The following is a 17,511-nucleotide window of genomic DNA, read 5'->3' on the forward strand; positions in this document are numbered from 1 at the left end:
ATTAATTTTCAGTAAAATACACTTTAAAAATATTTTGAGACCAGCACAGTAGGTAGAAACAAAACTTTGGAGGTACTGTAGTAAACTTAAGTATACTAAATTAAAAGTTTAAACTGATAAAATGTGTTTTTGTCAAAATAATATATGCCATTGTAAAACAGGTTTTGTAAAATACATCTTAGCAAGAGGCTTAGGAAAATGAACACATGGAAGACAAACAGAACACAAACAAGATATTTTAGCAAATTAAGAGCACTCTGTAGACATCTCCACGTAACATGGAGCACACAAATGACAACACCAACGAATGTACAATCTATCTTTTAATTTTTCACCTGTTAGTTTCTTCCTTATTTTATTGTCCATTCTCAAAGAGATTTTATTTCTTCAGTTGCAATCAGCATTTTTCATTCACTTTCCACATTTGGTTTGGTCATTTGCCCGCTACGAGGATGCACACAAATAAACAGGGTAAACAATACCAGGGTACACGGCCCCATAGCAGCAAAAATGGACATCACAGTAGATATGGAAGGGGCCTTTGGGAACAGGCATTCATGCACACGAGCAGACAGTAACTTCCTGCTCGTCTAGTTCTGGGTGACAGCAAGCGGGTGGAATATTAAAGTGTGTGGGCGGGCTGGTGAAAGATCACTCATCAAGACCCGCACAAGTGCTTGTGGCTGCAAGGGAGGAGTCAGCAATGAGGAATTTGTATGGCGAAATGCGCCAAGTGCCCACATTTCCGCCAGCCATGGGGTTGGGTTCTCTCCGGGGCACGCACACGGACCGCCTACCGGTACTGACCCTAGCATCAATCAGTCTAGCATATCCCCATGGACTTATCGGGAACCCTCTCAACATTTCGAACATGCCACCTTTTTTCTGAGCCCCCACTTGCTTGAGAGGGTCCTAGAACTTAATAGCATCACTTTTTACATTGGAGAAAGTAAAACAGACAGATTTAAAAAGACGTTAAAAGAGAAATTCACGGAATGGGTAACTACAGGCAGTTCAAGGGAGACAATGCTTTATCGGCTATATGAAATATTCACATTCCTTCCCTCTGCGGACTCCTGCTTGAGGCACACTCTGTACCTCCACATCAGAAGATTGTAAAAATGAAGACCCTGCGTACTCCCTGACAGTGATAGTTCACACCTAACCTCTCAGTTAGGGCTCAGCATCCTTGTGTCCGTGATTAGGACTCCTGACAGCAGAGCAGAGGGAACTTCCTAATGCCCAAATAAGAGCAGACATGGTCATTCGTAGGAGGAGAGGGGGTAGCTACGCTCTTTAGAGCTGCCAATGAAGGGCTGGAGATGGCAGAAGGCTGCGCCATGGACGATGAAGGGAGCCCACACCCGTGCCAGCATCCAGCGTTCCTTTACTTTTTCTTCTTGTCTTCGCCCACTTTCCCCGGCCTTGTGTTCCAGTAATACAGGAGCTGTAATGCGATGATTCCATTGCACAGAGAGGACACGACGTAGGTAAGAGCCATGAGGGGGTCGCCGGTCTCCTGTCAAAGAAGCAATGGTGGGAGAGGTGAGCATGGCAGGCAACAGATTCATGGTTGAAGAAAGGTAACAGATCCATGGTTGTAGAAAGACTTCCCTCCCAGAAGTCAAAGCAAACAGAGAAATGTTGGTTGGAGTACCGGTAACTTCAGCTCTAACTCCTGCCACCCCCTTCAGCTTAAGGATCCCAAGGTAAATGTATCAACCAAGGGGAAGCAGCTGGTTGAAGTCTACAGACACACACTGTCAGAAAGCATGGCTGTGTCAGTCTCCTGATCACCTGGGCATTGTATGCCTTTGCTGGCTACCTGGGCTCCCTTGGACTAGCACTCCTGACATCCTCTTCCTTTACCTACTCTCCCGCAACAACACACACACTGAACTCATTCATCAGGCATCACCTCTGACTGTATTATATAGGACTCCCATAGCTGGATTTCATTCTGCCCCAGGCAGACTTGCGGAGCTCGTATGGAATCCAAATTAGAGCTCTCTTAAGTTCAGCTCTTAACAATATCAACTGATGGGAAAGTTTCTTCCATTTCTATTGCCTTAATATGTGTCTCCTACCTTTACAATTCTTTTATGGCAATTCTAGTCCTTGCTTAAACTCTGCTCCAGTCTCTATATACCTACGATTCATCCTTAACCTGATGCACTCCCCGTTACGCTCTCCCACATCTCCTTTCGTATTCCCATTCTTCATCTTTTACAACCTCTCCTCACAAGTGCCTCTTGCCCTCTTTCTCAACCAACCCATCTCTGATGCTCTTACGATGTTCATCCTCTGTCAACCTTTATTCCACCTCTCAATTTTTTCACAAATGCACCCCCCAGTCTTGATCGTTTGCACATGCAATGAATAGAGCAGATCTACACGAAGGACCTATCAGAGATTTGGCATCCACTCAAGAGAAACAAACCCACACCTGGCGCCTGTCTGCAAGGAAGGGCAGCGCAGCTTTTTATGGCCGTCACACCCAATGCCACCTCAAAACATCTTAGATTGATTTAAGAGGTTCAATGCAAACTCCGAGAGGGCACTGTGTCCCTGCACATTGATAAAAAACATGCACTTAGGCAAAATGATACTCAGAGTGTGAGTGCAGGAGAGGTTAGATCTTTTTTCACGGTGTTCTAACACGCCCAGGCGGCCTTGCCCCATTGTCCCTTCCACACCCATTCCTGCACCTTCATTTAAGATGGTGCTATTACTCACCTGTATGGAGGTAAATATCCTGGCCAGGGACCCGGCAAACAGAAGAAAAACAGTGACAGCCGAAAGCTGTCCGGTGTGTCCATTCTTATAGTTGGTCGCTGCCTGAATAAGCTGCAAAGGCAGAAAAGATCAAAGTTTACTTTACAGACTAACCATGTGCAACTTGACGCCTCGAAAAAAATGAGACACTATACAATTTTGTCAGGAGATATGATAAAAACCAATCAAGGAAGAGGAGAATGAGGCCTCAGCCTACCGTCATTATGCTGGCCAAATAACAAAAAGGACCAGTTTTTGACTGTGGCCACCAAAGACATTCATACACGTCTATGAAAATTCTGCATTTGTTTTCTCCCTTTCCCCCAACCTCCCACCCTACCAATTGTAGCTCTATACCACACCGGTCCCACAGAAGCCCTTGCCCACCCAAAGAAGCTTGGTCTCACCTGGAGACGCCATGCCCATCTATAACAAACACCACCCCAATCAGGCACCTCTTCCCAAACACACGTCTACTCACGCGACTAAAGATCACTGCTGGCATGTTCGTTGCCTGCATCAGTGTCACCACTGACATAGGGGTGATGGGGCACAGCAACATAGAGAGCAGTGCGAAGTACACTGCCATGAAGAGCACGCCTGAAACAGAAGAGGCAACATCACAGTCACCACACAATTGAAGAGACAACAGGGAATAAGAGGCCAAATATAACGAATTGGGTGAAAAGAAAGGCGCTAAGACCAGGTAAAGAAGACGGGGAGGACCGCTTAATTTGAAGCTTTGGTTCTGATGCCCATTTACACACGAACAATAGCTCAAGCCTGTAAAAATCACGTTACCTCCCAGGTAAAGTCTGCACAAATTGGGTGCACTTATTAACCAGATTAAAACAACAGCAATATGTACTACAGAAAATGTAAGAAAATGCACTGGGGGTATGTGCTTTGTGGTGTGACCTTGTTCTCACTACAGCAAAGTGTAACATTTCTTTCTAAAACGTCCGCTACGCAGTCATTTCACTAGGCACAAACCTGTGGAGATCAACCTCCTCAACCGTATTATTTCTCATCCATCCCTCATCATTCCGGGAATCTCTCTCAACTGTAGGTCATTAATCTTCATATCTCCTGTATCTACAACTAAAATCGCGACATCCTGTAAACACTGAAAACTGGTTCAGCCTCTCCTCCATGTGGAGATAACAATATCCTTCACCCTCAAATATTCCGGAAATTGGAGTTGGGTGGCCCTAATCTGCAAGGACTCCCTTAAATGCAAGTGGACACCCTCTCATGATTCCTCCTTTCAATGCCTTACTGCTGAAATCGCCTACACAGTATCTAAACTCATAATGCTTCACAGCATCCAGCTGCCACAGGGAAGGAAAACATCTTCCCTGAATGACTGAGTGACCAGTTCCTCTCCTCCTTTTGAGACATTTTCCTCTGCGACTTCTCTCTCCACTGAGGAAACAATGAGGTCACTCACACATCCGTCCTGAAATTTCCTGAATTACAGAATACTACAACCCTACACTAGACATACACACAAGGGTTTCACGGTCAACAAGATCCTTCTAAATGAAGGAGCTGCAACAAACATCTAAACCTCTTCCTAACAGTGGTTAGACCATTTTCTTTTACACTTTGGTAGCTTCACAGTAAGAAAGTCCTCTGATGTAAATCCTGAAGCGGACCCCCAGAACCGTCAATCATTTTAGCATCATTAGTGCCTCCCTACATCGAGGGACTTCCCTAGCTCTTTTTAGAACGGACAAGTCTTCCATGTCCTCAGAAAGCGGAATGCCAACCTAGATGTGTTGGACTATTATTACATCAATGACGAGGGTTGGGATGCACACCGTTTTTTGTGTTTGTTCAAACACTATCCTTTAATCCAAGAGTGCGTGCAAACCAGCATGAGGGCCTTTGCCCAAACGACACCAATTGAATACAATTGTAAAGATGAGGCGTCATCTACGCCTCTGCCAGTTGCACTATTGCCATCATGGCAGTCTTGTTCACAGTCCTTTTTCATCACTTAATCGTTGTTAAACATTTTCTCAACATATCTTTTTCAGTTGAACTGTATAAGTTTCAACCACACGCAGAATTATTTGCTGTACCAAGATCTACTATTATGAATTCAAAACAGTAATTGTCATTATTGTTTTCATTGTCATTCACAGTGACCCCCGAAGAAGGGCACTTGATTGCCCGAAATACATTGGGTTTTTTAACCCTTTGCGTGCTTGTGACGGAACCGTTCCGTCACGAGCCTCGGGTGGGTTGTGCTGGTGACAGAACGGTTCCGTCACGGCCCGCTTGCCGCGCCTGCGCGGTGCGAATTCCGCACCTGCGCTGACGTTCTAAAGAGCGGGCGGGGCCGTGACAGAACCGTTCCGTCACAAGCACAGCCCACCCGAGGGCCGTGACGGAGCGGTTCCGTCATTAGTATGGGAGCGCCGCGCAGCCCCGCCTCCCCCTTAGCGCTGCGATGGAATAGCCGCCGCAGCTAAGGGGTTAATAAAAGCACTGCCTTGGATGAATTTTTGCATTGGTCGTGTTCCTTTTTGAGGTCCGGATGGTCACGATAGGAGCATAAGAAGTTTGGAAAATGGCAAATAATTCTGCGCGTGGTTGAAACTTATACAGTTCAACTGAAAAAGATATGTTGAGAAAATGTTTAACAACGATTAAGTGATGAAAAAGGACTGTGAACAAGACTGCCATGATGGCAATTCTTGGACTATTATTAGCCATTAAAGACCGCCGCTTCATAGCTGCGATGCATAAAATGGGTGTTACCTGACACCTAGAGGATTATACTTGCAAACATACACTGGGGGAGTTCTAACACAGTTTCCCATCTGGGAACAGTACAGAAATATTTTTGTCTCACAACTGTAGAAGATACCACCTAATTTTTGATGAGCCACTCCTGACTTCCTATCTTTCTTGAATAATCAGCAGTATCCAACACAGTAGACAGCCTTACATCTGCTCAACTCTAGAGGATCGGATAATTCATCTTAATATAATTATCAAATTTCTCCGGTCCCCTTCATTTCTGATAAAGATAATCTAATGTAATATATGAACTGTGACAATTTTCTGTATATTTTGTGACTTTAGTATGTATGGGTTTGTATGATAGAGGTAAGATGGTTGTGCGACTGTGAGAGATGTGTTAAGATTTTTATGCTTTGACAGGAATAATTTTTTCCCTATGTGTGTCTGCCGAAGAAATACTAAACAATGAAATAATATCATTATATAAATAAATAAACTTTGTACTTTTATAAATCAGTAGTCTATCCATGTGTGTCACCATAGCATTTTCTCTTCAATTATGACCTAAGTAGTTGTCTCTCTTTTTTTTATGAAGTAGCCCTAGCATTCTTTACATTATCCAACACAGTAGACAACGCTCTCCTCAAAACCTCAGGCAACCGCATGGCCTCTAGAATTCAGTGCTCACGTGTTTTAAGTTTTGAGGAAAAGATCACAGTGCCTCGAAATGGAAGCGCTTTGCATAGATATAAACTTCCCTTTTAGCATCCCCTAAGATTCCATACTTGACCCTTTACTTGTTAATTTATATCTGGGGCCACTAGACCACACACTGATGAAGCAGGGTACCTCCATTCACCTGTATGTCAACAACAATTATAAACCAAAAATGGCTGTTTCAACAGATCCAGTGTCTTTACATCCACCCTCAAAAAAGTCCAATCTTGGATTTAAAAAACAGAAAATTTAAGATCAATTCATTCACACAAGACAGAATTCCTCCCAATTCTTCTCTAGAAATGATCAAGAGGTGTAACAGACAGGTTAAATGAACTACAAGCCAGGGACCTCTGCCCCAAAACTGTGACTTCTGTAAACTCCCTTGTCTTCAAACAAGACAAGCCTCTCCACCTTAACCTATATGCCAATGACATGAAAAGTACCCTGAAATATCAATCCCTTATACCATAAAGAAGGCCTAATGCTGCCCGGCAGAGCCACAGTACAATTGCATTGTTTATGTAAATGCCTCTTAAAAAATACCTCAGCACCGCTCAAAGCAGTTCTACTTCTAACTGCTCGTACGGTCAACAATAAAAAAAAAATTGAGCACACCACACCTGTACTAGCATCCATATATGGTTTCCCCTTAAAATCAATGCTGCCTAAAAACACCTAATAGGAAGTTCACCTAAACACCATCCTCGGAAGCTTCAGAGCCAGTAGAGACCTACGAAGTCAAACCTTGCTCAAGATTGACACAGCCAGACTTAAGAAGACATCCACGCCGAAAAGGAAAGAAGATTTGGAAAGCTCTTCCGTCATACAATAAGAGGTCCTTCTTGATCTTATTATTCAAAAGAGACCTCGCATGCCATCTCCTGATGAAGCTCGCTCACTAGAAACCACCTCTGAACTGTGCTATCAGCTTCCTCCTCCCCTTACCGCCAATGCACTCTCTTACGTTACTTCTCACGCTTGGTAATGCTAGCCTGCCATCTCGAGCTCTGTAACATCTTTTTACTCTATCAAGGGAATAGATTCATGTACTCAAAATTAGCACCGTCCACTACAGACACTTTCCAATTTTTTGGAAATCTGTTGTTTGGTGCACATTCTAGCTTATGTTCTAGATGAAATATAAGTGTAGGCCATATCTTGTTTGACTAGAGTCTTTCAAACTGCCTGGAAATGTTTCAACCCTGATGTAATTCAATCAGTGGAACTATGCGCAGTGAAATCTTTTTTTAAATCTTTCTAACACAGCAGATTCAGGGTCTTGATCATGCTACATCTTTCCTTACTGCCGGCCACCAGCGGGAACGTTTTTGGCATGTGTTTTGGCACAAGCAAAACAGGAGTTCTAGGTAATTGCACCAAAAAGGTTCAGCAAGTACCATTTCCTTATAATTGCTGTTTTGGCTGTGTCTTCGGGTGTTGCGCTGGTTATTAAATTTGTCCTTAGATTGTGTTATTTATTTTTTTAAGCTGATTTGAAAGCACTAGGTGAAACAGCATTTGAAAGCCTTGCTTTGGTGTCTGTCCAACTGAACTTCCAATAGGTAGGGCGTGGGGGAGGGTGGGGTGCAAGTACACAGGCTGCTTGAAGCTGATCACTAGAGAAAGGGCGAAGCATCACAAAACACAGCTTTTCGGGTGTTGTCTACTGTTGGTATCTATCTCCCAAATGGAATCATTACAATGCTTCTGATCATTTACTGGACCTTTACGCCTACAGTTTCTTGTTAAATATTATTGGTTGGTAACAGTTTGCAACCTATATTTTACTTTGAGTTACAGAACTAGTGATAAATCAAGCAAGGCCAAATTCAAATCTTGGACACTGAGCATGCATGTTACCTTTCACGGTGCGTTCGGTGTAGTAGTGCATGAGGAATCCAATGGCAACCGTCTGCAGCATCAGGAATAAGGCCTCCCCCCACGCACTACAAGAAGAAGAGAGCACTTTAGGTATCGGTAAGCAGAGAGACAGAAATGCAAATAGAAAGTGGGCTCAAGAAAAGGTCGCCCTGTCCAGCTTAGGTGCACCCCATTGTTTTTATGTCATCTGCAGCACAAGACACGTAGATCAACTAAATGCCCATCAATCTTGGCCCTCTCCAAAGGCGTGGCTCAGCCAGAAGAGACATTATGTCCGGTACGTACAGTAATGTAATTAACACACAGTGCATTTCACCATCATCGGTTGGGTGTACCCTACCCATTTACAACAGACTCCTACAACAAAAAAGTGACGATACCCAAGACAGCCAAAATAAATCGGTGGCTGCTCAAGTTCCACGCACTTCCTAGCCAGACAAAATTATTTGATCCACTGCAAATCATAATCACCCAATACACTTGGTTGCTTGGGTAAGCAAGTCAGGCACTTAGAAAAAGGTACCCTCCACCACCAAGAGGAATTTAAATAAATGACCCAATCCTTCAGTCCCCCACCCCATCCTGGCCATGCTTTAAGCATTTTTTCTTAAACTACCCATCATATCTACTACTGCATTAATCTGTCCCCTTTGCTGCCTCTTCTCATACCTGAAGGGGAAACTGTTGGCAATGCTGTAGACCATAGTTCCAGTGATGGCCAGCAGCTCCAGAAGTACAGAGTTGAAACTCAAGCCCTCGGCGCTCTTCGCTCCAACAATCTTAAAGATCTGTGGGAGCTTCACTACAGGAGAGAATCCAAACACAAAAACACTTGCATCACTGAGAATGGGTCCTCAGTGAGGATGGAAACCTAAACTCAGACCCAGAGGAAGGTGAAAGAAAGGACAAAGAAATAGGCAGAAGTCACTACAGCCCCCCCACCCCCCCATTCCCCAATCAAAAAGGATTAGAAAGGTAGAACAATCAACCTGCATAAGACACAGTTACACTTAAATGCTTGAATTAGTTGGCGTCATAAGAAAGTGGCATTATCGGAACACCTGGGACATCACCGGTGTTTGAAAAGAAGAATAAGGCGTTCTAGGCACAGAGAAATGCAGAGACCAGAAGACCCATTAGCAAAGCCAAGTGTGAGAGAACAGACTGTTAAAGCAGTGAGCACAGGGAGACTGTACTCCACCTTTAAAATGCCATGGTATCATTGGACTAGTGGCAAACTGTTGGACGAGTTTACAGATTACAAGCAGACCGAACTCAGACTATCTTCAGTTCTGATTACTGAAGCACAACAATGAGAGATGCCCCTCGTTTTAAGGATTCTGAATGAAAAGAGAGGGTTTTTGGTTGAGTACATATAGGGTGTAGGACACGCATTGGTAATTTCATTCAAGAGAATAGAAGCAAAGAGGAATTACGTACCCATCAGCGATCCGGCTATGATTCCGATGCCCAGCCCTTTGCTGATCAGAATCTTCAGACAGGGAACTGCAAAGGTTTAGAGAGATAATTCAAACATACGGGTTTTATGAAGCATACGCTTGCCATTGTGGTTGCCATTCCTCGGTGAATGACAACTAAGAACCCAAGGTGTGAAGGCTTTTGCATTATTCTGTTAGCACCCACTGTTCAACCGTAACCATCTCTGCAAACAACGCTCCAGCAGTGGGTGGTCTCAGTTCAGCTTCCCTCCACCAGATTGCCACCCCCTTCCAGAGTCAAAGGACAAGGAGGCAGCTGCCTCAAGGCCTGTAAAGCAGCCACTACTGTTCCAGTCTCAAAGCCTCCGAGAAAGCCCTAAAAACAGTTTTCACGAGATGACATACCACACAGGTACCCTCTTTTTGACTGCCCAAAGAGAAGCGTTCAAAGACCAAAGGTAATTCCGTTTACAACTTTTCCTTTAAAAAAACATTGTTTTCAGGAGTTAGAATTGATACAACCAGGACTAAGCTCCAGAGTGCACAGATGTGTTAAATTAAAGTCTAGCACTGTACATGCGGAATCGATGTGACAGTCATAGGCCAACTCCACTAAAGCTGCAAAGCTTCCTCGTAGCACGTGTAAAACTTTCAGCGAGTCGTCACATACTGCCACACCAAGCAACTCACAGTCTGCTGTACCATACGGTATCAGTATTCTTCAAATGGCCATCCAGTGAGGCTACATTATCACACTGTGAGCTGGAAATTCTACGAGGGTAGGTTTATTTTAGTTCTGTACAGTGCAGACCACCTCAACTTGAAGTGTAACTTTACACTGGAGTGAGGCACCGGGAAGAGCACACGATTAAAACATACATAAAGGCAAAACCAGACTGTAATATACATTTTTAAATTTCAATTATACAGATAATACTTGTCACAGACACCAGGTTGAAACAGCAGAGTAGTTATAGCATATATACATGTCTGTACATGTTCAAAGTACATACTAATGTCTCAGATGTAACTGGAATGAAAGGAAGGCTATAGTTGTACCGCATGCTACTGGACTACATTTGGGAAATGAGTGAGTCCAAGGAGTAGAATGGATGCAAGCGGTAATTTAGTGTGGATTTTGAGTTCCTCGATCGACCTCAAAGCTGGAGTACCGGGTTCGAGTCTTGGAAGGGACGCTCGACATCCTGTAATTCTGGGCTAATCACTTAATCTCCCCGTGCCAAACTAAATGGATGTGTTAATCTGTAATGCAACTGACGCTCATGTAAAGTGCTCTGATGTCACCCAGCATCTTTTTTGTCTTTTTGATGAATCCTATTTTTGAATCAACAGAACTCAGTGTCCTTTACCCCTGCTAACCAGTGGTAAAGTGCTGGTGGTCCTACTTTTAGCATGATAAAATTGGTATACACCTGATTGGTTCACATAATTTGCCTAAAAGTCCCTAGTATATGATACCAAGTGTACCCTGGGTCTGTAAATTAAATGTTACTGCAGTGGAACTGTAAAGCACATCTCTATGCCTACCATTGTAGCCTAGCTGTGCAGTTTTAAAACTGTACATTTGATCTGCCAAATAACCCCTTTTGACAGGCTTAAACCTTCCTTATAATTAGTAGTAAGTAGCCCCTTAGTAGGCCTTATCGCCTATAATGCAGGGTACATCATTATTAAAAGTAGGACATGCAAAAGTTAATGTTAAACATGTCTTTACAGTGAAAAGCCCTTAAAGCTATTATCACTGTAGCAGGATTGGCTGTTCCATAGAAAAGCCTTAGGACACAATATTAGGTTTTTTAAATGTTTGCTCTGGCTTGGAAACAATATTTATTTTTCGTTTTACTTTTTGAAATAATAATTACAAGCCCAATTCTATGATGAAGTCGGATTTATAATAGATAGATTGGAAAGGGGAGTTTTAGAACGTTACTTTTGACCTGCCTAAAGTCCCTGGGAGATAAATCAGCATTTTGCTCTCCCACTTCTGCCAGCCAGTAAATAGCATTTGAAAAGGCATGAATGAGGTGTCAACTGGCTTCCAGGACCAAACAATAAGCTGACCTAAATGGGCAGAGTTGATCTATCTGAACCTAACATATTATGGAGGGTAAGGCTGTGAGGATCCTTTTTGACTATTACTTGCCTTACCAAAGCTGGTGTCGAACAGAGCCCCCATTAAACCGAGACATTGAGATGGCCCCTGGTGAGACTGCTGATTGATAATCCACACAAACTCCTGAAGCATGGAATGCAGTTGAATGTGATGGAGTCAACGGGACAGGTAGAGTAAGAACAATTCAGTCAATCATCAAGATAATGGTGGAGATAGATGTCCCTCCTATGCAATAGGACCATGGGGGAGCCAACACCTTGATGAACACAATCAGAACGTACTTCAAGCCAAAGGGCAGGAAACAGAGCTACAGGTGACCTGAAGGGACAGCAAAACAGAGTCATCTCTGATGAGGCATCCCTATGGAAATGTGTCCTCTAGCTAGTTGGATGCCACAGTCCCCTGGAAATACAATGAGGAGAATGACCCGAAGAGTGATGCTAAGCTAGCTATCCTTTAAGAAGGAGCTCAAACTTTTCAGGATGATCATTGCTCTGTCCAATTTTTGCCCCAGAAATAAAGTTGGCAATCCCTCCAAATCTTCCCTGGGAGAGACTTGAAAGGCTGTTCCAGTGAGCCCACCCTTAGACTAGGGTTTCTTGGACAGGAAGAAGTATTAACCTTTGTACTGACCTTTGAAGGAAGAACAGAAATTGTAGCAAGTTGCAGACTGAGGAGTTTGGCTGTACTTTTGTGAAGGGCCCCTCCACAGTGTTGTAAGAGGAAGACCACCAAATGGCTTCACTAACTGCGCATCCTCTGCTATTTAACAAGGTCTCCTAATTTTTGGCCACAAAGCTGAAGTACCAGCAAACTACGAGAAACAATAGAGTAAGGGAAGGCAAACATTGGCAAAGTCAATAAGTCTCGCTTTTGAGATCTACTCGCTTATCCAATTGCTTTTGGCTGTGCTGTACAGTGTTGTAACACTATGCTGCATTGTCAAAGTCAAATAACTTTAAGTTGGAATAGTGCCAAGAAGTATAAAGTGCCAATGATACTCAATGGTCATGGGAGATAAAAGTGGACCTAATGCAATTAGACACTGAATGTGATGGAGTGCAAGTTGGACACAGCTACCAGGTTTGTCCTGTTCAAAAAAATTTACCTTCTGTCTTTGGTCTATTATGTACCAATCCACTACAAGAGTACACTTCTAAAGATCCCCAGGGAGGCATTTAGTGATTTGCTGAGTGTCAGGCAGAGGATAACAGCGGGGCCCAGTCTATGGCCAATTGCCACAGGTCAGTCGGGCAATTGCAGGAAAGGCCTCTTGTAGCTTACTGTATTCTGTAGCTTTAAAAGGAGTAAAGCCTTATGGCTCTTGGAGTCCACTTCTTTGTCCTGGGTACACGAGAGAGTTGGTCTACTCCTTCAGGGCTCTTCTGGTCAGAGACAGCAGGTTCAGCCCTCTTCTGATCAGAGACAGCAGGTTCAGCCCTCTTCTGATCTCTCCTCAGGTCCAAGAGTGTTCTCAATTGGGTGCCTGGAGAGGTCACATTTGTGCCTGGCAAGTTCCAGCGGGTAGATATTACTCCTGGGCACACCCAAACAATAGGTTAAAAATTCCTGGGAACAACCATACCCACATTTTCCATTTTCAAGATGGCAAAATTCTTCAGCCACACTAAACTTGGGCTCTGAGGGCTGGGGGAGTGTGTGGTGGGTGTACAATGACAATGCTGGTGCCCTCACACATCTAATGCTAAACTTCAGTTTGGCACATTCCTGTACCCATAATAAATGCAGAGACAAAAGTCTAGTAGAACAAAAGTATGTTTTTTCACCACCCAGACAGTGGAAACATAAGAATTGTTTGGCATATTGTTTCCCTTCCTTTCCAGTGCAGTGCTATACGTAAACCTAGCAGACATGCCAAGCAAGATTTGACAGTCAAGCAGGATTTGACACTGTAATGTTAAAATTCAAATGCCAATTGCAGGCTAGCAGAATTGAGAGTGCAAATGCTAACTTAACCATCAGGATTTTCCGGAAGGAAACGGTAACTTAATAAAACTTATTTTTCCTTAATATTTATTACAAATCTGACTTCACCATTGAATTGGACTGCTAATTACTATTAAAAATAGTAGTGTACGTTGTTTTCTAGCTCTTTCCATTCCTGAGATACAATACAAGGATGTTTAATATGCACAATGGTTGTCAACATAGGAGAGCTAGGCCTGCCACAGTGAAAAATAGCGTTTGGGTTCTAGGCACTGTAAACGCATGTTATCATTAAATTTCTGCATGTCCTACTATTAAATACCATGCACACTGCCTTGTAGGCCACAAGGCCTACATGGGGTGACTTATTAATATTTAAAAGGGCACTTTAGACCTATGAAAAGAGTTTATTTTGATAGGTTAAACTGCAGTGTTTAAATTGTGACACTCAAACTACAATGACAGGTGTGGAACCATGTTTAATACTATAGACGATGGCACACCTTTTATAGGTAAGTTAAATATTCCAATTAGGAACATGTCAATTTGACCATGTTTAAAGCGAGGCACGGGCACCTTACCACTGGTTAGCAAGATTAAAGGGCACGTAGTTCTAACAGCAGCAAAAGTATAGGGTCAAGCAAAAGGCAACAAAATATGGAGAGACCACTCAGAAATGGTGGATTTCCTACCCAAACCACAAGTTATGTCCGTTATATTACCTAAGGGGTAATCCTAGAACACCTCACTGTGAGATCACTATCAGTTTACCCCCTAATGACGAAGTCTTAAGTATAAATAAAGGGGCACGCAAATGCCAAGACCTGTGTAGTACCTATGTTGCTGCTGCATGTTTGAACGCAATACACATATGCCCCCCTATATAAAATATATGTAGGCACAAAAGCAGTTGACAGAGAGACAGGCAGGTGAGCATGTTAAAGCACACCCATTGCCCAGTAGGACATATTTTTGACAGAACAGTGGTTGTAATCTCATGCCATCTAATGGTTGGAAAACAGAATTGGTTTCCTTAACCAACATGGCGGCAAATGAGTCACCATTTAAGTGAGGGTTGCCATTCTAGATCTCATTTTGCAACTTAAAGTGCCTGAGAAGTTCTTGCCCAATTTCTATATGGTGGGCTCATGTACGTCCCACCTGCCCATCTTCACCCAAATCAAAGATAGGAAATGTACGTTTTTACACAGAAATCGCCCATACCAGAAATGACAGCTGACCTTCCCACACAGGTCACAAAGTGCCTAGAAAAGAACGAGGATGCTCGTGACCTGGCTTGGCTTTGCACCGCACCAGTCCACTCCATCCTTATCCAAAAGCTCATCCGCCCGCCTCACCGTGCAGAAAGTTCAAATGCAAGAAGAACTCTTCATAGCACAGTTCCGTCATCAGGTAGGGAACCAACAACTGCTTCACCCCTTCGTCCGCCATCTTGAGTAAGGACCGAAGTCTGCAGAGGAAGCGTTTCCACAGACAAGCGTAAGGTTCGGATTGGAGAGCGGGAGTAGACATAAAAGAAGTACTACAAACTGGAAGGCGGAAACAAACAGAACTCGGGCCGGTAAATGTCGAATTGGCGGCCATCTTGGAATGGAGTGATTTATCGCGCTTTCACCGCAAACAATGCAGAGCTAGGAACCGGATGAAAGGGACTCTTAAATAAAACAAAAAAAAGCAGTCCTCTTGCATAAGAAAGAATCCTGCCCGCGCTACTAACAATGTAGAAATCAAATGATTGAGGTCAGACAACAAACTCATACTTACTGGAAAATATATATTGAGAAAAACTAGAAATAATGAGCATAGTCGAAGATATATGAAATTACCATACTCGATAAGTGACATGGTCGTTTTCTCTAGCAAGCACTGCTCTAAACCAAATCAGTTATTGGGCTAAATAATTAATTTTTACTTTCAAAGATGGCGGACTTTAGTTTCCGCCTCAAATTCTCGTTTGGGGTAACATCAGCGCAGGCGCACCTGATATTTGGTGATTGTGCAGTAAAAGGACGTGGACTTTTTGGGCAATTTAAGACTGTAAGAGCACACTGCGCATGCTCCGACTGGTTGCTAAGATACTGAACCTTGACGCATGCGCGCCACAGTAAACGGTGAAATACTTAGATGGATGATGCTCGCCCCTGGCAATATTTCGCACTCACAGGATGGCAAAGGCGCTTATGGGTGCTAATCAGAGGAAGCAGGCGTATAAGTATTTCAAGCCCACGTTTCTTTTAATTTTAGAAGCCTGGCCTCCGCCATAGAAGCCTCCTTCCGTTTTCATTGCTAGAATAATGCAGGCAAGCAATAGCCAGGATTGTAAAGCAACCACGGCTTGGTCTATGCCTGCAGGATAGTTGAGTCAGGGCCGGGAATACCACATGACCCAGCAGGATGAAAGAAGGATACCACGTGGCCCAGCAGGATGAAAGGGGGAGTACCACATGGCCCCGCAGGATGGAAGAGGGAATACCACATGGCAGGATGAAAGAAGAATACCACGTGGCCCAGCAGGATGGAAGGGGGAATAGCACATGAGCCAGAAGGATGTAAGAGGGAATACCACATGGCAGGATGAAAGAAGGATACCACGTGGCCCAGCAGGATGAAAGGGGGAGTACCACATGGCCCCGCAGGATGGAAGAGGGAATACCACATGGCAGGATGAAAGAAGAATACCACGTGGCCCAGCAGGATGGAAGGGGGAATAGCACATGAGCCAGCAGGATGTAAGAGGGAATACCACATGGCAGGATGAAAGAAGGATACCACGTGGCCCAGCAGGATGAAAGGGGGAGTACCACATGGCCCCGCAGGATGGAAGAGGGAATACCACATGGCAGGATGAAAGAAGAATACCACGTGGCCCAGCAGGATGGAAGGGGGAATAGCACATGAGCCAGAAGGATGTAAGAGGGAATACCACATGGCAGGATGAAAGAAGGATACCACGTGGCCCAGCAGGATGAAAGGGGGAGTACCACATGGCCCCGCAGGATGGAAGAGGGAATACCACATGGCAGGATGAAAGAAGAATACCACGTGGCCCAGCAGGATGGAAGGGGGAATAGCACATGACCCAGCAGGATGTGTGAGGGAATACCACATGGCCCAGCAGGATGAAAGAAGGATACCGTGTGGCCCAGAAGGCTGAAAGAGGGAATACCACATGGGCCAGCAGGATGAAAGAAGGATACCACGTGGCCCAGCAGGATGAAAGAGGGGATACCACGAGGCACAGCAGGATGAAAGAAGGATACAACGGGCCCAGCAGGATGAAAGGGTGAATACCACGTGGCCCAGCAGGAGGAAACGGTGAATACCACGTGGCCCAGAAGGATGAAACGGGGAATACCACATGGTCCAGCAGGATGAAAGAGGGGAATACCACATGGCCCAGCAGGATGAAAGAGGGGATACCACGTGGCCCAGCAGGATCAAAGAGGTAGACTGTTCTCCAGTGGCATCCATGTTGATCTGAGCGGGAGACTACATGCATGATGCTCACAAGTTGACTGAGCTACACATTGCCCTATATATATCAAGACGGTGGTGAAGACACTGAATTCTCTGTACCACAAGAAAACAAATGGTGTAGTCTTTCGTTATCAAGTTGTCCAAGAGTTTGGTGGACCTGTAGAATGGCCGAGAGACAGGCATAGTGAGTCATCAAGGGTTTGACAGGCCCTGAGGTTCTGGAGATTTCAGATGGTGGAGTGGCTCTTTGTCAGCTCTTCTACCTTCTATTGCACAAATGACCCTGACTAAGGGAGCAGGGGCGCCTTAGGAGATGGTCTCTCTTCTATCAGATGCCAGCCAAGCTGAAACTGCGTTTCATTA

General features: G+C 44.2%; 1 protein-coding gene across 1 annotated transcript; it reads right to left on the reverse strand.

Moving 5' to 3' along the window:
- Nucleotides 1-310: 310 nt before the first annotated feature.
- Nucleotides 311-15,155, reverse strand: MPDU1 (mannose-P-dolichol utilization defect 1). The gene is made up of 7 exons (XM_078670975.1): nucleotides 15,009-15,155; nucleotides 9,571-9,636; nucleotides 8,800-8,932; nucleotides 8,110-8,195; nucleotides 3,257-3,375; nucleotides 2,737-2,847; nucleotides 311-1,519 (listed from the first exon to the last, which is right to left on the reverse strand). The coding sequence occupies exons 1-7, from the start codon at nucleotides 15,100-15,102 to the stop codon at nucleotides 1,388-1,390; spliced, it is 741 nt and encodes a 246-aa protein (XP_078527101.1). The 5' UTR covers nucleotides 15,103-15,155; the 3' UTR covers nucleotides 311-1,387.
- Nucleotides 15,156-17,511: the final 2,356 nt, after the last annotated feature.

Source organism: Lissotriton helveticus, chromosome 12 (assembly GCF_964261635.1).
Source record: "Lissotriton helveticus chromosome 12, aLisHel1.1, whole genome shotgun sequence".
Taxonomy (NCBI): Eukaryota; Metazoa; Chordata; class Amphibia; order Caudata; family Salamandridae; genus Lissotriton; species Lissotriton helveticus.

Bases quoted from the DNA above. Each gene is read 5' to 3' on its own strand.
- MPDU1 (XM_078670975.1), bottom strand. From the start codon at position 15,102: ATGGCGGACGAAGGGGTGAAGCAGTTGTTGGTTCCCTACCTGATGACG. The intron at 9,637-15,008 runs GTGAGGCGGGCG...AAACCTTTGCAG, and splicing joins GCATTTGAACTTTCTGCACG to TTCCCTGTCTGAAGATTCTG. The intron at 3,376-8,109 runs GTAACATGCATG...CTTCTGTTTCAG, and splicing joins CACCGAACGCACCGTGAAAG to GCGTGCTCTTCATGGCAGTG.